This window comes from Falco punctatus (genome assembly GCF_963210335.1).
Source record: "Falco punctatus genome assembly, chromosome: 4".
NCBI classification, from domain to species: domain Eukaryota; kingdom Metazoa; phylum Chordata; class Aves; order Falconiformes; family Falconidae; genus Falco; species Falco punctatus.
This window is the reverse complement of record NC_137583.1, coordinates 52,023,521-52,051,481: the sequence shown is the minus strand read 5'-3', so window position 1 is coordinate 52,051,481 and position 27,961 is coordinate 52,023,521. Positions and strand designations below refer to the sequence as shown.

Genomic DNA, 27,961 nt, shown 5'->3' with positions numbered 1-27,961 from the left:
CCTCCTAAGGTGCGCAAAGCTCAGCTGGTTTAATTGGGGGGGTAATTATGGGGTGGGGAGCATTTTACCACCCCCACCCCCACTTTTACCTTCCCCTCAAAGGGCTGCCGGGGCGGAAGGTGAAAGCAGGGGTGGGGAAGGGATGTGTGTCTCCCCAGCAGCAGGTACCCGGTACGGGGGGGCCCCTGTCGCCGCCCCCCCGTACCTGGGGGAGGGCCCGGCGGTGGGGGGGGCGGAGCTGCCCGCCGTGCCGTGCCGTACCGAGCCGTGCCGGCCCGGCATGGCTTCCCGGGAGCGGCTCTACGAGCTGTGGATGCTCTACTTCGCCAAGGTGAGGTGGGCACGGAGACACCCCTCCCCTCCCCAGGAAGACCCCCCCCGGAGAGGGGCGGGGGGCAGCATCCCTTTACCCCATCACCGCTGCCTGCATCCCCCCTCCTTGAGGGGAGCTCTGAGCCCTGCCCGACCCCCCCTGCCTGGGGAGGGGGGGCTGCTTAACGGGGGGGCACCGCGCTCCCCCCCTCCGTGCTCCCCACTTGGGGTCACCGCATCCCCCCCGCACCCCACTGTGGAACCCTGGGGTCCGCGCCCCCCCCCCCCGCCCCCCCCCCCGCTATATCCCGCGGTCCACGACACCCCTCCCTTGGGGGGGCACCGCACCCCAAGCTCCGTGACCCCCCCCCCCCCCCCGCGAGTAGCGTATCCTTCTGCCCCCCCCGCCGCATTCCGCACCCCCTTTTCCCGGAGGACGGGGGGGTCCGCACCCCCCTGACACCCGGCTGGGTCCGTGTCCCCCCCACCCCCGGGTCCCTGTGCAGGTGTGGCCGCGGTGACATTGGAGCAGCATTGAGGAGAGGGGACAAGGAGGGTCCCCGTGCTGCAGCTGAACAGCCAGCCCCCCCTTGGCACAGCTGCCCGCCCCCTCCCCCCCCGTATCTCCTATGCTGGGGGTCCTTGGGGAGGGGGTGTCCCTCGCCGGCAGCGCGGGGACCCCCCTGTCCCACCCCCGAGAGTCCCTCACGCTTCGTTTTCTCCTTAATTATCCCCGCTCCCAGGTTGGGGGGGGGGCTGATCCTGGAGGAAAGGAGACACCCCCCATGTCACCCCCCTGCTCCTGTGCCCGCGGGTTGGGGTGACGGGTGACCCCCCCACACGTGGCCGGGAACACCAGCAGGGACAGGGACACCGTTGTGTCTGGCACCCCCTCCACCACACGATTCCCCCGGGCCCCCCCCAGCTCTTCCACCGCCCCAAAACAAACCCACCCCACACCCTGCTTTTGCCCAGCGCTGGGAAAAGGGGTCAAAGCATATTGGGGGTCCCCTCGGTGACGGATGCTGCCACCCCCGAATGACCCCGGGCTTGCCGTGCCCCCTCCCTCCCCCCCACCACCCCCACCACCCCCCCGTGAGATAAACCCAAACCCATTAAATGGTGGCAGCAGGTGCTGGGAGCTGGCAGAGGCACTGCGCTGGGGCTGGGGGTGACCGGCCACGGGGGACAGGGACAGCGGGGTGACACCCTGAATCCTTGCCGGAGGGTGCTGGGAAGGAGTGGTCCTGGTGAGACAGGTCCTGGGGGGCTTCGCTGAGGGACATGTGGCAGGGCGCTGGAGGGGTGCGGTGGCACGGGGACATGTGGCAGGGCATCAGGAACATGGTGGCACGGGGACATGTGGCAGGGCATCAGGAACATGGTGGTATGGGGACATGTGGCAGGGCATCAGGGGGTGTGGTGGCACAGGGGTGCATGGCAGGGCATGGGGGTGTGTGGTGGCATGGGGACATGCGGTGGCATGGGGACATGTGGCAGGCCATCGGGGACATGTGATGGCACAGGGGTGGATGGCAGGGCATGGGGATGTGTGGTGGCATGGGGACATGGCAGGGCGTTGGGAGCACGTGGTGGCATGGGGACTTGTGGTGGCACGGTGACATATAGCAGGGCATCAGAGGCACGTGGTGGCACCAGGAGATGTGGTGGTATGGGGATGTGTGGCAGTGCAGCAGGGGCACACAGGGACACATGGCAGGGCACTGGAAGCGCATGGTGGCATGGGGACATGTGGTGGCACGGGGATGCGTGGCAGGGCATTGGGGGCATGTGGTGGCACGGGGATGTGTGGCACGCCAGGGGGACAGGTGCTGCACCATCAGGGGTCTGGTTGTGTGGGGACATGTGCCATGCCATTGGGATGTCCGTGGTTGTACAGGGATGTGTGCCGCGTGGTGGGGGTGTCTGTGGCTGTACGGGGACGTGTCATGCTGTGGAGGTGGCTGTGGCTGTATGGGGACATGTGCCACGCCATCAAGGTATCCATAGTTGTATGGGGACATGTGCCACGCCATCAAGGTATCCATAGTTGTATGGGGACATGTGCCATGCTGTCAAGGTGTCCGTGGTGGCGTGGGGACATGTGCCATGCTGTTGGGTTGTGCACAGTTGTACAGGAACAAGTGCCACGCCGTTGCATATTTGTGCTCATACAGGGGACATGTGCCATGCATGGGGTGCACGTGGTCGTGCAGGGATGCGTGCCATGTCACCAGGGTGTCCGAGCTGATGTGAAGGACACGTGCCACACCACTGGGGTGTTCACACCTGCACACGACAGGCGCTGCACCCTCAGTGGGTACATGGCAGTAGGGGGACACATGCCACGCTGTCAGGTGTGCATGGTGGCACAGGGACACGTGCTGTGCCGTCAGGTGCCGTGGTGGTACAGGGACCAGGGACATGTGCCACGCCATCAGGGTGTGCGTGGTCATACGTGGACAGATGCCACACCACTGGGGTGTGCGTGGCCGTACAGGGACGTGTGCCATGCATCAGGTGTGCGTGCTGGTAGTGGGACAGGTGACAGATCATTGCGTGCCCATGGTGGTACAGGGACATGTGCCACACTGTTGGGGTGTTCACGCTCGCACGGGGCACTGCACCGTTGGGGTTGTACAGGGGATGTGTGCCATGCTGTCAGGTGTGCGAGGTTGTGCAGGGGACGCACGTCATGCCATCAGGTGTGCATGGTCATACGGGGACAAGTGCCACACCTTTGTGGTGTCCACACTCGCTTGGGGACACATGCCGCACCGTTGGGGTGCGCAAGCCCACACAAGGGACAAGTGCCATGCCGTCGGGTGTGCGTGCTCGCACAGGGACACATGCCGCACCGCTGGGGTGTTCACACTTGGATGGGGACAGGGACCACACCATCGGGGGTGCGTGGTCATAGGGACACGTGCCACACCATTGTGGGGTGGGTGGTCATATGGGGACATGTGCCACACTGTCGGGGTGTAGGAGCTCATCCAGGGGATGTGCCACACCGTGTGTGTGGTCCCATGCGGACACACCATGCTGGCAGGGGTGCACACCGCCATGGAGGTGTATGCATTGCCATAAAGATGTGCACACTCGTGCGGGGACATGTCCCATGCCATCAATGCATGCGTGCTGCCTTGGGGACATGTGCCACACCACCAGGCCGTGTGCTCCTGCTTGGGGACATATGCCACGCTGTCGGGGAGCGCATCCCCTGCGTTGCGAGCGTGCAGTGCTGTCGGGGTCTGTGGCCCTGCCACCCCTGGCAGGCACGGGGGGCAAGGTCTTGACTGGGTGTCACCTCCCCAGCTGGGCTGTGCTGCAAAACCGCCACAGTGATGTCCCCAAGCAGCCAGTGAGGACAAGGCTGCCAGGACATGTCCCTGGTCCACGTCAACCTTTTAGCGTCCGGCTGCTGGGCTTCTTTTGAGGCTTGAACCCAGGGCAGTGGGTGATGCCAGTGGTCTGAGTGTCACCTCGGTGGCAGTGTCCCCTGTCACCGTCCCCCTCCCTGGCTGGTGAGGTCGGACGAGGGCTGTGCGCCAGGAATGGATGCGTTATCTCTCGTGCCTTTAAAATAGTGCAGAGCTCACGTCACCGCGCCACTGGTGCTGGCAGGGGATGGGGATGTCCCCAAGGGCATCCCACGAGGTGGCCTGGCCGTGCCGTGGCGGGGGTGGTGCCGGCTGTGCCATCCCACGCCATCCAGGGGGGCTGGCAGGCACCACAGTGCGGTCCCACCGCCAGGACCCCCGCTGTCCACCTATGGGATTCTGTGGCAGGGAGGTGACAACCTGGTGGCTTCGGTGGGTTCCGAAGCTCTCGGCAGCACCAGGGGGGGATGCAGGTGCCGGCACATCATTCCCAGGCGGCACCGCGCCAGCCAAGCCCAGAAGCCACCCAACAGGCTCTGCCAGCCCGCAACCGGCTGGGACAGGCACCGGCGGGGGCGGCCGCTGGCACCGGCACGGTGAGCGGCACAGCAGGATGGGACACCGGCACCGGGTGGGTGCAGGGGGGGCGCTGGCTGAGACCTGGCAGGCTCAGCACACCCCGGCTCTGGTTACACCAGTGCAGGGGGTGACGGCAGGATTTGGCTCGTGTTTTCGGCACGATCTGGTTATCCGCGGTGGTGGTGAAACCAGGCGGGCCGGGGCTTCACACCGTGCCGTGTGCCAGACGGCGATGCCCGTCACCCCACGTGCCCCCTCGTCGCAGCCGTGACCTTGGCTGCCCCCCTGCTGCATCCCAGAGCTGCTGGGTGGGTGCAGGGGGCTGGAGTAACCAGTAGCACCCCGGCACCCCAAAACGGTGCGTGGCGGCCGGGCGCGGTGGGAGGAAGCGCCGTTGGGGCGGCGGGTGACTTGGCATTTCCTGATGCTCGGTTGATTTTGTTGGGTTTTTTTGTTGTTGTTGGGTTTTTTTGGTCGCTTTGCACAAGAGCAAAGCGCAGCGGCAGTGGCGAGAAAAGAGGGGGGTACCTATCACAATAACCCCCCCAGGCTGTCCCGGCTGCGCTGGCGCAGCTCGCCGTGCACTAGGGTCATGGATGGCTGTGGTCACCCTGCCAGCCAGGTAATGGGGGGTTCTGGGGGGGGGGGGGGGGGGCATGGAGGGGCTACACCCCCCCCCCCCCCAGTTGGCCCTGCCGGATGCTGGTGCTTGTGCTTGGGCAGTACCCCGGGGGGGGGGGGCAGGTTTGGTGGGGAAATGGGTGATGTGGGGGCCAGTGGCTTGGCCGGGGGTGGGGTGTCCTGGGGAGGTGGGTTTTGGGAGGGGGATGCTGCTGGGAGGGGTGCAAAGTCCCCTCGGGGTACCCTCCATTGCAGCAGTGCCATGGGTGCCTGGGGGAGCAATCAGGGCCCCCGTGTGTCGGGGGGGTTGGGAGGGGCCCTGTGGGGAGTGGGATGGTCCCTGCCTGGGGCACCCCGGGGTGCTGCACTGGGGTACACGGGGCTGTGGTTCACCCCAAAGCACTGTACTGGGGCGCTTGGGTATGTGGGGCACCCCAAGGTGCTGAGCTGGGGTGCATGGGGACATGGGGCACCCCAAGGTGCTACAGTGGGGTCCTCAGGGATGTGGGTGCCCTCAAGGTGCTGTACTGGGGTGCATGGGGACATGGGTCACCCCAAGGTGCTACACTGGGGTGCTCAAGGATGTGGGACACCCCAAGGTGCTGCATTGGGGTGCTCAGCGCCACAGGACACCCCAAAGTGCTGCATTGGGGTGCTTGGGGCTGTGGATGACCCCAAGGTGCCGTATAGGGTGCATGGGGATGTGGGTCACCCCAAGGTGCTGCATTGGGGTACACGGGGCTATGAGTGACCCCAGGGTACCACACTGGGGTGCTGGGGGCTGTGGGTGCCCCCGAGGCGCGGTGGGGGGTGCTCAGGGCTGTGGGTCACCCAAAGGTGCTGCATTGGGGTACCTGGGGCCACGGGTGACCCCAAGGTACCGCACTGGGTGCTCAGGGACGTGGGTGACCCCAAGGTGCTGCATTGGGGTGCTTGGGGCTATGGGTGACCCCGAGGTGCCGCACTGGGTGCTGGGGGCCGTGGGTGCCCCTCAGGCACGGTGGGGTGCTAGCTGGGCGCGGTGGCACACGGGTGAATCACCCCATTGCACAACCCCGGGGCTGGGGGTTGTGTCGGGTGGTGCCGGCTGCCCGTGCCCAGCTCGGCCCTGATTGGCTGCCTGCTGCCTGTAGGGGCAGGTGCTCTGCGTGCTGATTGGTCAGCAGCTCTACAGGTTGTGCTGCTGTGCATGCTGGTTGGTCAGCGTGTCCACAGGTTGTGCTGCTCTGCATTCTGATTGGTCAGCGTTTCCACAGGTTGTGCTGCTCTGGGTGCTGATTGGTCAGTGTGTCCACAGGTTGCGTCGCTCTGGGTGCTGATTGGTCAGCAGTTCCACAGGTTGTGTTTCTCTAAGTGCTGATAGGTCATCAGTTCCGCAGGCTGTGCTGCCCATTGGCTCCCAGGGGTGAGCTCGCACCCCCAGTGCCAATTGACCAGCGGGTCCGGGGAGGCGGGGGCTTGTCCACTCTGGCTGCTGATTGGCTGATACCTCCAAGGCAGTGGTCACTGGGGGATCTGATTGGCCAGTGGCTCCAGCCCCCTCCTCACCCTTGCAGAAGGACCTCTCCTACCTGCAGCAGTGGCTGGAAGCCTTCGTCATGAACTTTGAGAAGATCATTACGCTGCCCTCGCTGGAGCCCAGGAGGTGAGGGGCACCCAGCACCCTTGGGTGCTGCATGGCTGACACCCTGCGGGGGGGGAGGGGGTGACACCCACGGGTTTGCCGTGACGGCAGCTCGGTGGTTTTAAGCCATCCGGTCTGAAAGTTGACGGGGGGGGGGGGGTGGGGGGACGGGGGTTGGGGGGTCACATCCTGCCAGCCCTGTTTTGCCAGTGGCAGGCCGGAGGAGTCGGTGTCGGAGATCCCGGTGCTGCCGCGGGAGGTGCTGCAGGTGCTGAGCCAGCGGCTGGGGCAGTGTGTGGCCCAGGTCCCGCGGGAGGAGGGCAGCGGGGCCAGCCTGGGGCAGGCCCTCCTCCTCCTCAAGTTCTTCATCATCATCTGCAGGTGGGTGGTACCCCCTGCTGACACCCCCAGGGTGGGGGGCCCAGCTTCCCTCTGCCCCCCACACACACCCATGGGTGCTGCTGGTTCCCGTCCTCCCAGCGCTGCAGGATCAGCCCCAGGTGCAGCCCAGCTTTGCCTCCAGGTGCTGGGGGACAACGGCGGGGACCCTCACACACCTCTGGGTCCTGTGCCCTCCCCACCCCAAGTCTGTGTATCTGGTATCGCCACAGTCCCCAACCACCGTGGTGCCTTCCTGGATGTGCATCCTTATCCGCTCCCCCCCTCAAAGCACATCACCCCCCTATGAAGTGCATCAGCCACCAAAGCACACACACACACAAAGCACAGCACCCCCCCAAAGTGCAGCATCTCCCCCCCAACTGCAGCACTCCCCCATGAAGTGCATCACCCTGCCAAAACGCAGCATCCCTCCTGCAAAGTATGTTCCCCTCCCGCGAAGTATAGCAACCCCCCGAAAAAAAATTGCATCATTACCCCCCAGAAGTGCATCACATCACCCCAAAACACAGTATTTACCCCCCTGAAGTGCAGCATCCCCCCCCAAGTGTAGCATCCCCCCAAAAAAGCACATCATCACCCCCAAAGTGCATCACATCACCCCAAAACACAGTATTTACCCCCTGCCAAAGCACAGCATCCCCCTGTGCTCCCTGGCTTGTGCCGGCTGCCGTGTTATTGCCCCTCCCCGTGAAGCATCACCCCCCCCACCCCCGATGCATTACCCCCCCCACCCCCGATGCATTACCCCACCGCCACGTTACCCCCACCTCGCAGGAACCTGGAAAACATCCAAGCAGACAAAACTCCCGGCTTCATCCCAGAGGTGCTGAAGCTGCTGCGGGTCTGCGGGAGCAAGGTGAGTGCACGGCGGGAACCTGGGCCCCGACCTGGGGGTGCTCAGCCAGAGCAGGATTATTTTGTATTTATTTACGGGGCAGGGGGGCTGTTAATCCCGCTCTGTTTCTCTGGCAGCTGAAGAGTATCCAGGAGGGTGAGCAGAGCAGGATGCAGCTGGAGAGTGGGATGCTTTACGCCCTGCATCTCTGCGAGTGCTTCTTCGACCCCTACCAGACCTGGCGGCGGCAGCTGAGCGGGTGAGCGGGGACCCCCCGCGCCCCCAAATCCCCCCCCCAACCTTGTGTCCCCTCTGCTTCACCCCTCTCTTTCCAGGGAAGTCATCAGTGCGAAGGAGAAGAGTAAATACAAGTTCACCCCTGCCCCTTTGCCCCCTGAGTTTGGTGCCCTCTTTCAAGGTAAAGCCGGCTGCAGCCTGGCTTGGGCTCCGGCAGCGGGATCCGGGGGCGCATGGGGGTCCGTATGGGATCCATGGGTGCCTAGAGCATCCAGGGACACAGGTGGAGGATGCTGAGGTGGGGAATGGGATCCAGGAGTTATAGGATCCATGGGGGCACGTATTGTTCAGGGGCAGGTGTGTGATTTGAGGGCAAATATAGGCTTCTGTACCTGCCCCTGGGTATCCTATACCTGTTGCTGAAAACATAGGTACCTATACCTGCCCCTAGTTATCCTATACCTTTCCCTGCAAATGCAGGAGCCTATACCTGCCCAGGATCACTGTATGATTCAAAGGCAAATATAGGAGACTATACCTGCCCCAAGACATCCTCTATACCTGCCCCTGCAAATATAGGAGCCTGTAGTTGCCTGTATCAGTATATGATTCAATGGCAAATATAGGATCCTGTACTTGCCCCAGGATCAGTATATGATTCAGGAGCAAAATATAAGAGCCTATACTTGCCCCAGGATTGCTATATGATTCAAGGGCAAATATAGGAGCCTATACCTGCTTCCGGTTATCCTATACGTGCTCCAGGATCACTATATGATTCAAGGCCAGGTGTAGGATCCTGATGGAGGGATGAAGTCCTGCACGACCTGGGGAGTCCGCAAAAATCAACATGAAGGGGATTTTTTTTTTTCTGGGGAAGCCCCCAAAAACCCTATTCGGAGGCAAAGGTGTTGCAAAAAAATCACCTAAAACTCCCAACACAGCCAACTGCCCGTAAATCCGCGAACTGAACCCTATTTTTTGAACAAAACCCCATTTTTTTTAGGATAAAAAGACCAAAACAACGGTGCAACCAGAGCTGCAAAAAAATTGAGCATTCTTATCCTCTCCATCACCAACAGGGTCCAGCACCCACGTGGGCTAGCTTTTGGGATGGGTTTTGGGAGAAAAGGGATTATTTTTTTTTTTCCTCCTATTTTTTTTTCCTGCTGCTTATCCCCCAAAGTAAATCCTCTCCTCGTCCTCACAGAGAGTTTCCAAGCCGGAGTGCAGCTCCCCGAAACACTCCAGCTCCGGCTTATCCATCTCTTCGGAGCCATCCTCTCTGGATCCAAGGTAGTGTTGGGAAGTGGATGGGGAGGACTTGGGATCATCACCTAAGTAATAAACCCATGTATTTATTCATTCGTTCATTCATTCCAAGCAAGATAAATGCTGGAATTAAACCGCTTAATTTTCAAAAGCCTTTAAAAACGGTATTTAAAATTCCAGCCCTAAATTCAGTGGGTTTACCTTAAAAAAAAAAAAAAAATAATAAAAAAAATTAAAGAGGGATTTGAGTTGAAGGTGCTGGTTCACCACTGGTGGGTGGCAGATGAGAACTTCTTGACTGAGTAGATTTGAGCAGAAGTAGGTTTTAGTTAACCCAGTGGTTAAAAATCAGGATTTAATCAACAGCCCCGAAATTTGCTTTAAATTAATTTGCATGCCCCCAGGAGCAGGGTGCAGTGAGAGGGGTCAAACCTGCAGCACAGCAGACATCAGGCTCAGCATTAATAGCTTAAATAAAGGATTTTATAGCGCAATAGGTGACATAAAAGCCTGTCTCCCCCCATCATCCTGACAGCCCAATGCGCTGCGGGCCATCACACCGGCGGCGGTGGAGGTGCTGCTGGGGCTCCTGCAGCAGGGGGGCGGGGAGACCCCCCCAGTACCCAGGTTGCTGGAGCTGGTGCTACACGACGTGGTGGCCGTGGTCCACGTGCTGCACAGCAGCAGTCCCAGCGCTGGCCCCATGCCCTTGCGTGTCCTCCTTGATGGTTACTTCAGGGTGCTCAATTCGGACCTGCCCATCACTTCCTTGGCACCAGAGGCGGCTGGTGGCCTCATCGCTCTCCGCGTGCTCATGCTGGGTAGGTGGGCTGGGGACAGGGCTGGGGACAGGGACGTGGGGTGGATGCTGAGCCATCGCCACCTTGCTGTAGATGCCATCCCGGCCATGCTGAGCTGTGAGGACCGGCCGGTCCTCCAAGCCATCTTTCTCAGCAACAACTGCTTTGAGCACATCATCCGGCTCCTCCAAAACAGCAAGGTACTGGGGTGGCCACATTGGTGTGTCCCCTTGGTGACACCGGGGTTGGGCACCCTCATCTCTATCTTCATCCTTCCTGGCTCTGATCAATGCTGGGAGAGGGTGGCTGTGCTCCAGCAGCATCCATGGGGTGGGGACCCTCCATAACCCCCTTCCCTTTTCCCCCCACCCCATACCGGGTGCCACTCCCCAGAGCTGACACCCACCCTGTGTCCCACAGCTCTACCTCAGCAGCTCACAGGAGGCAGGTGAAGCCCGGGATGAGGTCCCCACACGGCATACGGGCAGGGATGGGCTCCAGCAGGTATCGTGTGGGGCCCCCCCATAACCAAGTGGGGCCACCTCATGACCAAACCACCAGACATGGTGGGCTCTCTCCCCTCAACCCCATGGCTCAGCAGACGCACCACCCCTGTGTCCTTGCAGGTCTTCAACGGCAGCTCTGATGCCATCGCGGTCCACGCGATCAGGGTGCTTACCGCCATCATGAGCAACTCGCCCTCAGCCAAGGTGAGCAGAGGACCAGAGGTGGGGAGGACACCCCAAAAGCAGATGGGTTTGGCATTTTCACCTTGCAAGGTGGGCTGGGGTGAAAGCAGCACATGGTGGGGCTCGGCACAGGGTCCCACGTGCCTGGGTGCTTGCAGGAGGTGTTCAAGGAGCGCATCGGCTATGCTCACCTCTACGAGGTGTTGAGGAGCCAAGGCCAGCCCACCCAGCGCCTGCTCCAGGAGCTCCTCAGCATGGTGAGTGTGCCCACTCTCCTCCACGCCAAGCAAAGCCCTCAGCACCGGTGGTTTGCGGTAGATCTTGGTCCCTGTTAGCCCAATTCTTTAACCCCCAGCCCTCTCCACCCTGCTGGTTTCCCATCAGCTTCCTCCTGAGGGGTCCTAGGGCTATTTTTAGTTTGGAGTCATGCTCAAGTTTGGGGAGTTTTGAGCCCTTTCTGATGTGGTATGACTTGCTCTGGTACAGCTGGATGCAGCAGGGGGTCTCCAAGGCACTTAATGCATGAGGGTCTCCAAGGCACCTGATGCACGGGGGCCTCCAAGGGTCTTGACGAGGTCTCTGCTGCCAGCCCAGGGTGGCCAGGGGGAGGATCTGTTCCTCTCCACGGGGTCAGGGCTGCACCAACCACCTCTTGTGTTTCGGCAGGCAGTGGAGGGTGACCACAGCTCCTTCCCAGTGCGCCCCATCCGCAACGAGCAACCCCTGCTCATCCTGCTGGCCTGGCTGCCGGCGCTGGCGTGCCAAGAGCTGCAGGTCTTCCTCTCGGGCTGGCTGCGGCGGCTCTGCGAAGCCTCCCTGCCCAGTCGTCTCACCTGCGTCAAGGCAGGCATGGTGGGCTGCCTGCTGGGTGCCCTGGCCACTGAGCCGGCACTGCCTGCTGCCTGCTTCGAAAATTTACTGGAGCTGCTGCAGGCACTGGGCAGCCTCTCCATCTGCCCCGGGGAGCTGCGGCAGCTGCTGCGGCTGCTGCGGCACGAGCGGGGTCGGGGACCGCATCCCTACGCAGCGCCTGTCATCCGGGCGCTCTCAGGGATGGCACGGGTTGAGGGACCCCCCCGCGCGCTGCAGTGCTTTGACCTGACACCGGGGATGGCGGGGATCATGGTACCCACCGTCCAGAAGTGGCCTGGCAGCGCCTTCGCTTTCCACGCCTGGTTGTGCCTGAGTGAGGAGGAGCCCGAGCCACCGGTGAGGCCAAAGAGGAGGCAGCTCTACAGGTGATGCTCAATGGAGGGACCAGTGCGGGGCTGAGGTGAGGAGGGGGAGGGGCAGCACCACCATCCCACTCTGCTTCTCCTCCGCCAGCTTCTTCACGGCCAGTGGGACGGGCTTTGAGGCGTTCTTCACCGCCGGCGGCGTGTTGGTGGTGGCTGTCTGCACCAAGAAGGATTACATGACCGTGGCATTGCCGGAGTTTGCCTTCAACGACTCGGCTTGGGTGAGCGTCATCACTGTCCCCATCAGTGGGAGCAACAAAGACGCCAGGGTGCCTGACACCTCCTCCCTGTCCCCCCAGCACTGCGTTGACATTGTCCATGTTGCCGGCCGCCGGCCCTTCGGCCAGAACATCGTCAGCATCTACACTGATGGGCACCTGCGAAAGACAGCGCAACTCCGCTTCCCATCGCTCCATGAGGTGGGGGACCGCCATGGTGCCCAGCTGGACACCTCCCCATGATATGGGCTAGGGACTGAGCATGACTCCTTCTCCCTTCCAGTCCTTCACCTCCTGCTGCATCGGCTCCGCGGGTCACCGGACCACCACCACCACCGCCACCGCCAGCCACCAACCAGCGTCCCACGGGCCAGAGCTGGTTTTCCCCGCACACCCTGTGCTCGGCCGCTCCCAGTCCGTCCCCACCGCCCTGGGCCCCCACGCTTGGACCCCCACTCAGCCCCCAACAGAGGGGGTGGTGGCCACCACAGCGGCCGGCAGCCAGGACACCGAGTGGGGCAGCCCCACCTCCCTGGAGGGTCACCTCGGCTCTGTGGCCATCTTCTGTGAGGCTCTGCAGCAAGCCCAGGTCAAGGCACTCTTCTGCACAGGTACATCAGGGTGGGACATGGGGGACATCCACAGGGGTGCTGGTGGCAACTGTGGTCTCCTCCATCATGCCCCATCTCACCCTAGTCCTCTTCCCTAGGACCAAATGTCACATCACCATTTACACTGGAAGGTGACTTGGTGGAGCTCAGCAGCAAGCTCTTACTGTACTACACCCCACAGGTGAGGAGAGCCACCCCCCAGGGATGGGGACAGCACTGGTAGACCCTCTGACGTAAGTGATATCTCCAGGAGCATGAGGATGCTCCCATGGTGCTCTCTTCTAGGCCTGCAGGAACAACATCTGCCTGGACCTCTCCCCCAGCCACGGCTTGGACGGGAGGCTGACGGGGCACAAGGTGGTCAACTGGGACATCAAGGTACTCTGGGCGCAGGGTGGCCTGTCCTGGCCCACCCACTGCATGGTGAGGAGGCAGTTGCGTGCCTCCTTGGACACAAGACCAGGGCAGGACCCCCACAAGATGGTGGATGGTTATGGTGGTTCCTCTGGGCCATACTGGGATTCTGCCGCGTGGTATTGGGTCCACCTGCATAACCCATGGGTCCCCTAAGGACCCATCTGCCCCATAGGTCCTCAGCGTCCAGGGTGGGCATCGTGGGTGGCACAGGGCAACAGGTGCTTTTGGGGGAGCTGTTTTAGGTTTGTGCTGTAGGATGGGTCAGGGCACACCCCAGTCTTTGGTAGCCACACCCCAGTCTTTGGTAGCCACAGGGCCTGGCTCTCCCTGGCTTGAGCTGAGTCCTTGAGCAGGCAGGATGGACCTTGGGTGCATGGTGACCTCCTCCTCTCCGCTGCCATCACCATGCAGCACCCAGCAAAGCCTCTCGCCTCCCTTCGGCAGGACGTGGTCAACTGCGTGGGTGGGATGGGTGTGCTGCTGCCTCTGCTGGAGCAAGTGGTGTCCAAGAAGGAGGAGCCTGAGGATGAGCAGGAGACCAATGACTTGGTGGGGCCGGAGCTGACATCCTCCAGGAATGCCCAGGGCATGCTCATCCCTCTGGGCAGGTCCTCAGGTGAGAACCTCAGGGGACATGGAGCAGGAGCCATCCTGCTCAGGTGGCTGGAGGCAGCCCCGCTGCCATGGAGGTGCTACCTGGACCAGGCTGGTGTCTGCCACAGGCAGGAGAGGGTCTTGCCTGAGGCACCAGGAGTTACAGGGTAATGGAGAAACTGTTGACATCTTTTGATGTTGTTATAACCCAGTTAGTCATAAGCAAGCAGCTATGGGAAGATGAGGGTGGCTTCAGCCTGCTTACCTCCAGTTTGCCTTTGCGTGGAGTCTCTGATGTCTTATAGTAGGTTCACGCAGGAGCCTTCTCCTGCCTAGGTGAAATGGGCTTTCTCCCGATACCCAGCTGCTTGTTTCCAAGTTCAGAGCAACAGAGTTTCCACTCATGCAAATCTGGGTGAAATAGGAGAACAGGCTCCAAAGTCTGCAGAGAAAAGTTGACAGTGGCGTCTCCAGGATGCCCTTCACAGGCAGGTGCAGGCAGCGTAGGAAGGTGTTTGGGTGGGCACAGGGCTCACAGCTACCGGTGGGCCTCTGCCCTGTGCCTTGCAGAGAGCAGGCTGGAGAGGAACAGCGTGGCTGCCTTCCTGCTGCTAGTGAAGAACTTCATCCAGAACCACCCGGTGAACCAGGAGAGCCTGGTGCAGTGCCACGGGCCGGCCATCATCGGGGCGCTGCTGCAGAAGGTGTGGGGGGCTACCAAAGGTTTCATCCCACAGCCCCTGGGGCCGTTCCCCAAGGGGGATGCCAGGGCTGCAAACCTCCCCTCTCACCCATGGCAGGTCTCCAGCCCGCTGCTGGACATGAGTACGTTGATGGCCTCGCAGATCCTCATGGAGCAGGTGGCCTCTGAAGGCAGCGGGCTCCTGCTGCACCTCCTCTACCAGCATCTCCTCTTTGACTTCCGCATCTGGAGCAACAGTGACTTCGCCGTCCGCTTAGGTGGGAACTGGGGGTGCTTGGGGGCGTTCTCCATCCCAGCTGGCCTCCATGGCTACTCACACCTTCTCCCTGTAGGTCATATCCAGTATCTGGCCAACGTTGTCAAGGACCACAAGCAGCGCATCCGTAAGAAGTACGGGGTGCAGTACATCCTCGACTCCATCCGGACGTACTATGGGTGAGCTGCCGTGTGTAGGTGGGACCCCCAAACACTGGCATGGTGGTGGACTTCTCCCCTCTGAGGTAGACACCATTTGCTTGGGGTAATATCACCCTTGCAAGCACCTCAGGGGGTAATCTGGTGTGAGCACATGGTGGTGGGTGCAGGACCTTCCACCCCCAGTGGCCATGCCTCTTCCGCAAGCCTCCACCCAGAGTGGTGCCTGGTCGGCCCCAAAATCCACCCCCGGCATCTCTCCAGCAGCAACCAAGAGCACAGTGGTTTCTACAACAAGCTGATGCCCTTTGCTTGTCTAACCCCATGTGTTTCTGCACACCCATGGCACTGGGGCGCTTGCACCCTGCAGAGACCCAGATGCATGGGGTGGACATTTCCTGGTGGACAGGGTTGGCCAGAGGGGATGTCCACACCTGCCTGTCCTGGAGCTCCTCAGGCTTCATGGTGGGATTTGGGATCATGCTGGCAATGGGTGACAAGGGGCAGGAGGGTGGCTGTGCCCATTCCCAGAGGGAATGCCCATGTGCGTCTGTCCATCAGCACCTCCAGGGAGAAGACCACAGCCACCGATGATATCAAGACCGTGCAGACATCCCTCTTCAGCTTGGTGAAGGATTTCTTCTGCAGGAGCTTCTCCGGGGAGGAGATGCAGAGCTTGCTGAGCTATGTGGCCGGGGCTCAGGATGAGCAGCAGGTACAGCACCAAGCCAAACACCTCAGTGTGCCATGGGCTGGCCTGGAACTTGGCAGCAGGTGGGGAGAAGCCGCTGAGGTCCTGGTGGGGCATGTGGAGGGCAGTGGACAATCAGCCCCATGTTCTGCAGGTCTGCGGAGCACTGGAGGTGATCCACAGCCTGCTGAAGGGATCACCTGCCCAGGAGCAGCTCTTTGCCTTCCTCTTTGAGCCCGGCCATGTGGAGGTCCTCTTCTCGCTGCTGGTGCAGAAAAAGTTCTCAGATGAAGTGCGGGAGAGGGTCTTCAAGGTAAGGCAGATCCCCAGCACCAACCTCTTGCCATCCCCAGCAGCCAGAGGCTTTGCCTCAGCAAGATGGCCATCTCTCTGTCTCCCCAGGTCCTCTACAAGATGCTGAAGTATGAGAAGGTTCCTGAGCGCAGCAAGAACCGCTTGAAGCTGAAGGACATCGGGTACCAGGGGTTCATTGCCTGCCTCAGTGACATCCCCAGCTCCATGTTGCTCTTCCGCTGCCTCTCGGAGCAGGTCCTCGGGGCAGGTACCATGTGCCCTCCCAATATCAGGCTGGCCCTGGCCACCCATCCCAAACACTTGCCATGAGGTCATCACTGGTGGCTTCCTACAAGGCTCAGCTGGTCTTGGGGCTGGGGATCTTTGATTGCTTTTGGGAACAGAAGGAGGTGTCCCATCAGTGTGCTGTCTCTCCTTGTCCATAGACCCTCCCAACTACAAGGACCTGGTGGCTGTGGTTTACCTGTCCCACCGGGCTGAGCTGACCGTCCGGCTTGATATCTGCCGCAAGGTGAGCAGGGCCGTGGGCACAAGGGACTGTGACCAAGTTTCCGCCCTGGGGCTGAGCTCCCAGCCATGCCTGAACATGGGGCCCATGGGGATGGTGGCAACACCCTATGCATGGGGCTGTCAGAATGTGGATGTGCCAGCATGGAGGTGGTGCAGCCCCAGCATCCCATGATGGTTTTGGAGGATCTGGGGTCCTCAGGACCAAGCATCCTACCCCTTGGAGGGGCCAACCCCCTAGGAGGCTACCAGAAGCTGAGGCAACATCATTCAATCTCCTCCCTCGCCTTCTCTTGCAGCTCTTCCACTTGATCTATGCACAGCAGGACATGGTGAAGCAGCTGGCGAGGTTGGCTGGCTGGCAGGACACGCTCACCAAGCTCTACGTCAAGGAGTCCTATGAGTCCCGCCAGCACAGCCTGAGCAACGTGGGCAGCGGGGGCTGCCTGGAGCTCCTCCGCCTCTCGGACTCCTCCGGCAAGGAAGGGCCGAGCCCACCGCCAGCTGAGCTGCAGGAGCTGGACGTCTTCCTGCCACTGGGCTACGAGGCCTCAGACCAGGAGCTCTCCGAGGGCTTCTCCGACCACTCCATCTCCCCGAGTGGCCGCACCAAGTCCTTCCACTCCTACAACTTCAAGTCTTTCGACTCCTCTGACCGGGCCAGCCGCTCATCCTCCAATCCTGGTGATGGTCCTCCCTTTGACGGCGTCTACCACCCGCTCTCGCCCTTCTCCACCTCACCCTTCGATCTGGGGCTTGATCTGGCGAGCACCAGCTCCATTGCCACAGCAGAGAGCGGCACGCAGACCCCTGCCAGCGGCCCTGGCACCCCGTCACCCCTGGAGAGCTTCAAGCCCTTCCCAGGGATTCGAGCGCGCAAGAGCTCCAGCCTCTCAAACGTCCTGGATGAGAGCAGCTACCAGGACACGCTGCCCAGTGACAACGTTTCCAACACCAGCAACCCCCAGGTGAGCCCCAAAGCATTGTGCCCACCACCTTGGGCTACCCTGGACGTTGGACCTCTCACCCTTCTTCTCCATTGGCAGCAAACTCCTGAGGAGGAGCTGTGCAACCTCTTGACCAACATCGTCTTCTCGGTGACCTGGCGTGGGGTGGAGGGCTGGGACGACGCAGCATGGAGGGAGCGCGGGCAGGTCTTCTCCGTCCTCACCAAGCTGGGGACGGCATGCGAGCTGGTGCGGCCCCCCGATGAGATCAAGCGCAGGTGAGTCTTGCCCAGGTCCGGGTGGGTGCATCCCAAGGGAGGACCGACCACCCCACGGAGCCGCCTGCTTTCCTGCAGCCTGCTGGAGATGATGCTGGAGTCGGCACTGACGGACCTGAAGGAGTCAGGGCCGGCCGCCCTGCCCGGTCTCACCCACAACGCCCTCAAGCTGCTGCGACTGCTTCAGGACTTCTTGTTCTCCGAGGGACACAACAACCAGGCCCTGTGGAGTGAGAAGGTGTGGATGGGCACGAGCAGGGGTTCCTGATCCCAAAGCTGAGCTCTGAACCCTGATGCTAACCCCTGGTGCCAGCCCTAACCCTAAACCCTGCCCTTACCTGCAGCCCTGGAACCTGACCTTGAAAAATAACCTGTGCCTTAGCCCCAAACTGTGACCCTAACCCGTAACCGGTACAGCCCTAGCCCTAAACCTTCACCCTAGCCCCATGACACAAACCCCAACCCTGACCCTCACCCTGCACCCCTGCTGTGAAGCCCAATCCTATACCCCAGCCCTAACCCCTAATTCTAGCCCTTAACCCCAATCCTACAACCCTACCATAAACCCAAATCCGATACCACAACCCTGTACGCTAAGATCTAACCCTACCCCTTGCTGTTAACCCTAACCCTGACCCTAAACCCTAATCCTTAATCCTAAACTTTACCCTTAACGCTACATCCTTACCGTAACTCCAACCCCCTAGCCCTGTCCCCTAAGCCCTAACCCTAAACCATAACCCTAACTCATCACCTGGAAATCTAACCATGCCTCCTAAATCCTGATCTTAAACCTTAACCCTAAAGCCTTGCTGTAAACCCAGGCCCTTAACCCTACTAGCAGTGCTAACCCTACGCCCTTACTGTAAAGCAGAACCCCAAGCCCTGACCTTAACTCGTAACCTGTCACCTAACCGTGCCCCCAACCCTACAGCTGTGCTGCAAACCTCACCCTGACCCCGATCCTAGACCCCGAGCCTGACCCCAAGCCTAGACCCCAGCCCTGACCCTGATCCTAGACACCCTGATCCCGGACCCCGATCCTGGACCCCTGACCCCGATCCTGACCCCGAGCCCAGACCCCAGCCCTGACCCCGAGCCTAGACCCTGAGCCTGACCCCGAGCCCAGACGCCGATCCTAGACCCCAGTCCCAACCCCTAACCCTCCAACCTCACTCTAAACCTAACCCTATACTCTAACCCTATATGCAAAGATCTAACCCTGAGCCTATCCCTAACTCATAGCCTGGGAATTAACCCTCACCCCCGCTGTAAACCCCAGCCCTGATCCTAAACCCTGACCCCCAAACCCCAAGCGCAGCCTTAACCTGCGCCCTTCCCGTAAACCCAACCCTGGCGCTGTACTCTGGGCTCTAACCCTGACTCCTACCCCGCCGCCTAAATCCAGATCCTAAACCTTAACCCTGTGCCCTTGCCGTAAGCCTCAGCCCTAACCCCGGTTCTGTACCTTCGCTCCGGTCCTGCCCCCTGCCCCTGCAGCCTGGCTGCGAACGGGCACCCCCGCCCCGTACCCCGAGCCCTAACCTGGACTCACAATTTATACGTTTAACTGCACCTCCCAAATCCTAAACCAGCCTTCCTGTAAACCTCCGCCCTGACCCCCAGCCCCCACCCCCAGCCCCAACCCCCGCCCCTTACCATAAGCCCAACCCCCCCATACCCAACTGGTTTGCCACCAGGGCCATGAGTGGGGGCTCTACCACCCCCAAACCCGAACCCTACCCCTGCCCCTAACCCAGACCCACGCTGCGCAGCGCCGGGGGTGGCTGGGTGATGGGGACAGACCTGGTGGCTTTGTGTCTGCCCAGCTGGAGGGCTGGGGGGTGGGGTGGCCAGGCAGGGTCTCACTGTGCCCCCACCCCAGATCTATGAGGGGGTGAGCAGTCTGCTGGACAAGCTGGGCGTCTGGTACCACCTGGCCAATGGCACCTCCGACCTCAAGGAGATGGCCCAGACGGGTCTGCGCGTTCTCGTGGGCTACATCATGCTGCAGGACCCCCAGGTGGGTTACCCTTTCCTGGGGCTCAGGGTGAGACCCCAGCCTTTGGGGCAGGGCAGGTGACCCCATCTGATGTCCCCTGTCCCCCAGCTGCACTCACTGGCGTATGTGAAGCTGCACAGCCTGCTGCAGACTGCCTCGGCCCCCAGAAAGGACGAGGCTTGCTACTTGCTGGGCAAGCTGGAGACCCCACTGCGACGCTCGCTGGACGCCAAGTCGGAGACCTTCTCCTGGTTGGTGCCCATCGTCCGTACGCTCATGGACCAGTGCTATGAGACCCTGCAGCTGCAGCTCTTCCTGCCCTCGCTGCCCCCCACCAACGGCAGCCCCACTTTCTACGAGGACTTCCAGCTCTTCTGCACCACCCCGGAGTGGAGGGGCTTCATCGAGAAGCACGTGGGTGCCCTGAGGCAGGGGGTGGCATTACTTTTGGGGGAACATCTTCCCAGGCTTCGAGATGGGTCTGTGCTGCGGTGGGGTCCCCATGTCACCCCTAGGTTGGGACAGCCTGCAGGGGTGACCTCCAGGGAAGGGATGTTGATAATCTGGATGATGCTTAGTGGGTGCCAAGCCCTGCAAACACCTGGTCTCCCATCCTGGCTCTCTGCTTAGGTGCAGCCCACCATGGCCCAGTTTGAGATGGACACCTTCGCCAAGAGCCACGACCACATGTCCAATTTCTGGAATGCCTGCTATGATGCCATGATGAGCAGCTCCCAGCGGCGGGAGCAGGAGAAGGCAGCCAGCCGCAAGATGTTCCAGGTACTGCCTGCTCCTCAACCCTGGGACATCACCCTGGGGATGTGCTCCTCATCCTGGGCATATGCACCTCATCCCAAGGATGTCTCCCAGGGGATGTGCTCCTTGTTCTGGGGATCTCATCCTAGGGACATGCTCCTCTCCCTGGGGATAATCATGGGTATGGGCTCCTCATCCTGGGGACAGCCTCCTCACCCTGGGGAGACGGTCATCGGGATGTGCTGCTTATCCTGGGAACATCAACCCAGCGACATTGTTTCAGGGATGTGCTCTTCACCCTGGGTACATGCTCCTCACCCCAGGGACATCATCCAGAGATCATGGGGATATGCTCCTCACACCAAGGATATCATCCTGGAGACGTGCTCCTCACTCTGGGGACGTCACCCCAGGGACATGCTCCTCTCCCTGGGGACATCAGTCCTGAGGGTGTGCTCTTTATCCTGGGGAGATCCTCCTCACTCTGGGGACATTGTCCTCAGGATTCGCTCATCATCCTGGGGATGTCATTCCAGGAATGTTATCATCCCAGGAACATCATTCCAGGGGATGTGCTCCTCACCCTGAGTACATGCTCCTCACACCGCAGGGACATAATCCTGGGGATGTGCTCCTTGCCCCAAGGATGTCACAGAAGGAATGTGCTCCTTGGTCTGGGGTTGTTCCCCTGGGAACATGCTCGGGGACATTGCCCTCAATAATAAGTGCTCCTTATTCTGGGGATGTGCTCCTCATCCCAGGAACATCATCCAGGGGATGTGCTCCTCACCTGGGGATGTGCTCCTCACCCCAAGTACATCCTGGGGATGTTCTTCTTGTCCTGGGGATGTCACTTCATGGACATGCTCCTCACCTCAGGGATGTCCCCAAGCCCCAGCCCTGCTGTCACTTCACTCTCCCTCGACCCTCTGCAGGAGCTGGTGCTGGAGCCGGTGGCGAAGCGCTCCAAGGCGGAAAACACACGGCATGCCAATGTGCTCAAGCAGGCCAACAACCACCACAGCACCGTGCTGAAGCAGTGGCGGTCCCTGTGCCACCTCCTCACCTCACCCCGCTCTGCTTGGGCTGACCGGTGAGCTCTCGCCTTGGTCCCCAGGGAAGGGGTAGGATGGCTGGGGGTCTCCAGAGTGCCTCACCCCCACCTGCCCCCAGGAACCCACCGGAGGTTCGCTGGAAGCTGTCGAGTGCTGAGACCTACTCCCGGATGAGGCTGAAGCTGGTGCCCAACCTGAATTTTGACCAACACTTGGAAGCCAGTGCCCTACGGGACAACTTGGGTGAGGCTGTTGGGAGTGGGGCACCCAGGGGTCCCTCCGTGCCATGGGCAAGGAGGTGCCACCAGTTGGATGCATGTGGTGGTGTTGAGCTGGGAGCTGTTGTGGAGCCTGCTGGGGTTGAGGGGTGGGATGGGGGCCCTCTGCAGGACTTGTCCTCCAACTGAGGGTGGCCGGGGGGGGCCTGCTGACCTCCTCCTTATTTCAGGAGCAGACCACCTCCACAACCCTGCTGAATCCCTCCCGCTCGCCATGGCCAAGGAGGCCAAAGTAAGCGAGCTGGAGGATGACCAACTGGCCGAGGAGGACCTCCCTGTCCTGGACAACCAGTGAGCGTCCCCATCCCCTGCCATGGCACTAGCTCACCCAGGCTGGCAGTGTCACCAGGGTCTCCTCACCCCTCTGTGTCACCCAGGGCTGAGCCTAAGGAGCAGAACCAGCGGGAGAAGCTGGTGGTCTCAGAGGACTGCGAGCTCATCACAACAGTGGCTGTCATCCCTGGCCGCCTGGAGGTGACAACCCAGCACGTCTACTTCTACGACGGCAGCAGCGAGAAGGAGGAGACAGAGGGAGGTAATGGCAAGCACTGCTCAGGGGGTCGATGAAGCCAGGGGGGGTGAGGAGCCCCCCACCCATCCCATCTCCCCCAGAATCCCATCATGCCAGGTGCTGGTTGTTTCGAGGGTGGGCTCCTCCCAGCCCCAGGGCAATGCTGGCCCCCAAACCTGCCAGGGGAGTGGGGGTCCAGGTGGATGGTGACACCCGTGGGGCTCTGTGCCCCCCCCCCATCTCTGCAGGGATCGGCTACGACTTCAAACGCCCCTTGTCCCACCTGCGTGAGGTCCACCTGCGCCGCTACAACCTGCGCCGCTCCGCACTTGAGCTCTTCTTCATCGACCAGGCCAACTATTTCCTCAACTTCAAAAAAAAGGTGGTGGCACCCTTCCCCCAGCCCCAAACCCCTCCTGGGACAACGCACTGCCCAGGCTCCAGCCACTCCATGCCCTCCCCACCCATCCCCAGGTGAGGAACAAGGTCTACTCCTGTATCCTTGGCCTGCGTCCCCCCAACCAGATCTACTTCGGCAGCCGGTCACCCCAGGAGCTGCTGAAAGCCTCGGGGCTCACCCAGGTACCAGCCCACCCTTGCCCATCCCCACCCCATATTTTCCCTTCCTGGTTGACAAAGGGGAGGGTGACAGCATGGGATGGGGATGTCCATGGGACCAGGGATGGCCATGGGTTGGAGGTGGCCATGGGTTGGAGGTGGCCATGGGTTGGAGGTGGCCATGGGTTGGAGGTGGCCATGGGTTGGAGGTGGCCATGGGATAGGGATGGCCATGGGACCAGGGATGGCCATGGGTTGGAGATTACCATGGCACCAGGGATAGCCATGGGACCAGGGGTGGGCATAGGATGAGAATGGCTGTAGGACCCAACATGGCCATGGGCTGGAAATGACTCCGAGACCACGGATGGCCATGGGGTGGGGATGGCCATGGGACCAAGGACAGTATGGGACCAGGGATGGCCATGGGATGGGCACAGCCATGGGGTGCGGGTGTCTACCCCATGTCCTGCTTCCCCCACTGCCCGTCTCGGCTACCCTCCTTTTGCTCCAGAAATGGGTCCTGCGGGAGATCTCCAACTTCGAGTACCTCATGCAGCTGAACACGATCGCGGGGCGCACCTACAACGACCTCTCCCAGTACCCCGTGGTGAGCTCCATGTCCCCCCAGCGTCCCCCAAGTAAGCCCATGCCCCCCCAGCCTCACCCATCTCCTGCCCCCACCCAGTTCCCCTGGATCCTGCGGGATTACGTCTCGGAGACCCTCGACCTCACCGACCCAGCCGTGTTTCGGGACCTGTCCAAGCCCATCGGGGTTGCCAACGAGCGACACGCCCGGGATGTGAAGGAAAAGTAAGTACCCCAAAAACGAGGGATGGGGGATGCGGAGAGCACCTGGCTGGCCCCCGGTGGACCCCCTGCCCACCTCATCCCCAGGTACGAGAGCTTTGAGGACCCCACGGGCACTGTGGACAAGTTCCACTACGGCACACACTACTCCAACGCAGCAGGCGTCATGCACTACCTGATCCGCACCGAGCCCTTCACCACCCTCCACATCCAGCTGCAGAGCGGCAGGTGGGCACCTAGCGCATGGACCCCAGAGAGGGGACATCAAGGGGGACAAGCAGGTTCCAACCAGGTGTCCTGTGCCACCAGGTTTGACTGTTCAGACCGGCAGTTCCACTCGGTGCCAGCGGCATGGCAGGCCCGCATGGAGAACCCCGTGGACGTCAAGGAGCTCATCCCTGAGTTCTTCTACTTCCCTGAGTTCCTAGAGAACCAGAATGGTAAGGGGCACCCATCATCCCCACCATGGGGACAGCACCCATGGGAGCACAGTGGGGGGTCCATGTCCCTCACCCCCTGCCTGCTCTGCCTGCAGGCTTTGACCTGGGCTGCCTACAGCTCTCCAACGAGAAGGTGGACAACGTGGTGCTGCCCCGGTGGGCACGCTCCCGCGAGGACTTCATCTACCAGCACCGCAAAGCCCTGGTGAGATGGTGGAGCTCACCACAACACCTCCTTCTCTCCCATCCCTGGGGGGGTCATTATGGGGGGGGTGTGGGCATTTCCATCCCACCCTGACGCCCCATCCTTGGACAGGAATCTGAGTATGTCTCAGCCCACCTCCATGAGTGGATTGACCTCATTTTTGGGTACAAGCAACGAGGCCCAGCTGCCGTGGAGGCCCTCAATGTCTTCTACTACTGCACCTATGAGGGTGAGCCGTGGGGCAAAGAGGTGGGGGGGCATCTGCCAGGTGGCCCCCCATGACCATCCCTATCCCCAGGGGCCGTGGACCTGGATGCCATTGCTGACGAGACACAGAGGAAAGCTCTGGAGGGCATCATCAGCAACTTCGGACAGACGCCCTGCCAACTGCTCAAGGTAGCTTATACCCCCACCCCAAAAAAATAGCCCCTTTCAGGGGACCACCCCCCTTCTCATGGGTTCTCTCCCCAGGAACCCCATCCCGCCCGGCTGTCAGCAGAGAGCGCTGCCCGGAGGCTGGCCCGCCTCGACACCCGCTCACCCAACATCTTTGAGAACCTGGACCAACTCAAGTCCTTCTTTGTGGAGGTGTGGACAACCCCGGGGGGGGCGGAGTCCCTGGCCATGATCAGGAGGGTGCTGGTGGCCAGGAGGGTGCCCACCAGTTGCTGTCTCCCTGCAGGGCATCAGCGATGGGGTGGCCCTGGTGCAAGCCGTGGTCCCCAAGAACCAGGCTCACTCCTTCATCACTCAGGGATCACCCGACGTCCTGGTGAGTGTAGGGAAACTGAGGCATGGGTGCATGTTGCTAGCATGGGGGGACCGGGACCAAAGCCCAGAAGGGCTCCGGTGGCGGGACCTGTCACCTCCATCTCCGCCTAGGTCACCGTGAGTGCCAACGGCTTGTTGGGGACCCATAACTGGTTACCCTACGACAAGAACATCTCCAACTACTTCAGCTTCACCAAAGACCCTACTGTCTCCAACGCAAAGTGAGTTGGGCACATAGTTCCCAGGGCCAGTCCCTGGAGGTGCCACCAGCCCACCCATAGTTCTGTCACCGTCCCATGTCCCTCCCCACCAGGACCCAGCGCTTCCTGCAGGGCCCTTTTGCCCCCGGCGTGGACCTCTGCTCCCGCACACTGGCCGTGTCCCCCGATGGAAAGTTGCTCTTCAGCGGGGGACACTGGGACAACAGCCTCCGCGTCACCTCGCTGGCCAAAGGGAAGGTCATTGGGCACATCACCCGGCACATAGGTACATCCTCCTCCAATGATGAAGGTCTGATGATGCCCCAATGGGTTTGTAGGGCCATGGAGGAAGGCAGGGGACATTTCCCAGTGTCTCCCATCCTCTGGGGACAGTCCAGGCTCCATCTCAGAGCTGGGGTGGGGTTAGGATTAGCAGCATCTCAACACCCCAGAACACATCTTACTGCCATCGTGTGGGGTCAGGGTTCCAAGCACGGTGGTACAGGACCAGCACCTCATGGTGTCCCTCTGGGTGTCATAGATGTTGTCACCTGCCTGGCACTTGACCTCTGCGGCATCTACCTCATTTCTGGGTCCCGGGACACCACCTGCATGGTGTGGCAGGTCCTACAGCAGGTAGGGTTTCACTCTTACCCCATGCTCCAGCCAGGAGGTGCTCGTGGTGGGCACTGCCACCAGGTCACTGAGGTCCCTGTGTCCCCAACAGCAGGGTGGGTTTTCCAGCAGCTTGGCTCCCAAACCTGTCCAGGTCCTGTATGGCCACGATGCCGAGGTGACGTGCGTGGCCATCAGCACTGAGCTGGACATGGCAGTGTCGGGCTCCAAGGTGAGCTGGGGTAGTGGGGGTGGGGGGTGGGGTGGGTAATGCTACTGTCATCACCCTGTGTCCCCTTCCTCCCATAGGATGGCACCATCATCATCCACACCATCCGCCGGGGTCTCTTCATCCGGTCGCTGCAGCCACCCGGCGAGAGCTCACCGCCCGCTGTCCTCTCCCACCTGGCCGTGGGGCCGGAGGGGCAGGTGGTTGCCCAGACCACCGTGGGTCAACGAGCCTCTTTGAAGGTATGGCCAGGTGTCCCGGTGTCCTCCCCCTCGTCACTGTCAGCGTGTGTGTTCCCCCCTCTTTGCTCTGTCTTGCAGGACAGGTTTGCGCTGCACCTCTACTCGGTGAACGGGAAGCACCTCTCCTCTGTCCCGCTGGAGGAGGAGGTGACAGCCATGTGCTTGACAGAAGAGTTTGTGGTGCTGGGGACCATGCAGTGCGGGCTGGAGATCCGTGACCTCCAGAGGTGAGGGCTACCACCCACCTTGTCCCACCCCAGCCACACCCTCGGGGTGCCCAGGTGTCTCGAGGGGTCCCATCCCACCACTCGTCTTGTCCCAGCCTCAGGGCAGCCATGCCCCCCATGCCCATGAGGGTGCCCGTCCACAGTGTGTCCGTCACCAAGGAGAAGAGTCACATCTTGGTGGGCTTGGAGGATGGCAAGCTCATCGTGGTGGGGGCTGGGCAGCCTGCTGAGGTGAGCATGGACCCCCACCCCAGGTGGCGGCAGGGCTGGGAGGGGGGCAGGGCTCACTGTTCACTGGGTGCTGCTGGGCTGGGGACCTCTGCTTGTCCTCCTCACTCTTCAGAGCAGGGGGGGACAGAAGTGGGGTGGGATGGGGTGGAGATGGGGTGGACGTGAAGAAGGGGATGGTGGGTGGATGGCAGTGAGGAAGGGGTTGGGAAAGGGATGGGGGGGAGGATGGGGAAGGGGGTGATGATGGGAGGGGAGGAGGGATAGGGATTTGGAAGGGCATGAGTGTGGGTGGAGCAAAGGGTGGGGTTTGGAGGGGGATGTGTGATGGGGAAGGGGCTGGGGTGGTGGATGTTTGGGAGAGGATGGGGATGGACATTTGGGAGGTGATGAAGACAAAGATGGGGATGGAGAATGGGAGGAGAAAGGGGATGGAGAGGGGAATGAGAAGGGGGGTGGAGAAGGGGACGGGGATGGAGAAGGTGATGAGGAGGGGGATGGAGGAGAGGATGAAGATGGAGAGGATGGGGATGGAGAAGGGGATGAGGATGGAGATGGGCATGAGGATGAGGAGGTGGACAGGGGCAGCGGGTGGGTGCTCACCCCCCTTCACCCAGGTGCGGCCGGGCCAGTTCCATCGGCGGCTGTGGCGCTCCACGCGGCGCATCTCCCAGGTCTCTGCCGGCGAGACAGAGTACAACCCCGCCGAGGGCAAGTCCTAGGCTGGCGCCCGGCGCCCACCGCCCACCGCCCACCCGGGGTGCCCCCCCCGGCACGGAGGGGGGGGACACCCCTGCGCCCTGCAAAGCCGGGGGGGTCAGAGAGCCCCGTGCTGCCTGCTCAGCCCATTGCCCGTGGCCTTATCCAGCCCCCGGTGGGGTGGGGGGCACAGAACTGCTGCCCCCACCAGTTTTAGGGGGACGCGTCCCCCCTGCCCGCAGAGGGACGGGGAGGGGGGGGGAGGAGGCGGGGACCCCTCGCTGGGAAGGGGGGTGCCATGTCCCCCCGCTGTGCCCACTGGCCAGGAGCTGGCCAGTGTGTCACCCTCCCGTTTGTTGGTTGTTTTTTTTCTATCCATTTTTAGATCTTTTACAGAAAAAAAGAATATTAATAATAATATATCTATGGGACGTAAACGTGTGCAAGG

General features: G+C 61.4%; 1 protein-coding gene across 1 annotated transcript; it reads left to right on the top strand.

The window, feature by feature from the left end:
• Window positions 1–20: 20 nt before the first annotated feature.
• On the top strand, window positions 21–27,944 carry NBEAL2 (neurobeachin like 2). Its single transcript, XM_080385732.1, is given in 56 exon segments — window positions 21–331; window positions 6,452–6,540; window positions 6,716–6,729; window positions 6,732–6,900; window positions 7,696–7,777; window positions 7,894–8,015; window positions 8,092–8,174; window positions 9,204–9,289; window positions 9,801–10,086; window positions 10,159–10,265; window positions 10,486–10,569; window positions 10,692–10,775; window positions 10,913–11,011; window positions 11,421–11,992; window positions 12,081–12,213; window positions 12,292–12,411; window positions 12,494–12,821; window positions 12,920–13,002; window positions 13,107–13,199; window positions 13,683–13,854; window positions 14,403–14,536; window positions 14,633–14,792; window positions 14,868–14,970; window positions 15,511–15,664; window positions 15,795–15,953; window positions 16,043–16,202; window positions 16,381–16,466; window positions 16,762–17,430; window positions 17,509–17,687; window positions 17,766–17,925; window positions 19,573–19,710; window positions 19,798–20,103; window positions 20,320–20,469; window positions 21,381–21,538; window positions 21,619–21,743; window positions 21,949–22,069; window positions 22,156–22,313; window positions 22,538–22,671; window positions 22,764–22,871; window positions 23,362–23,457; window positions 23,536–23,660; window positions 23,745–23,885; window positions 23,967–24,097; window positions 24,193–24,302; window positions 24,414–24,531; window positions 24,601–24,698; window positions 24,774–24,890; window positions 24,985–25,074; window positions 25,185–25,294; window positions 25,387–25,559; window positions 25,815–25,909; window positions 26,004–26,120; window positions 26,198–26,359; window positions 26,438–26,586; window positions 26,682–26,817; window positions 27,432–27,944. Coding segments are annotated over 56 exon segments (8,430 nt in total). The 5' UTR covers window positions 21–142; the 3' UTR covers window positions 27,537–27,944.
• The last annotated feature ends 17 nt before the right edge of the window (window positions 27,945–27,961 follow it).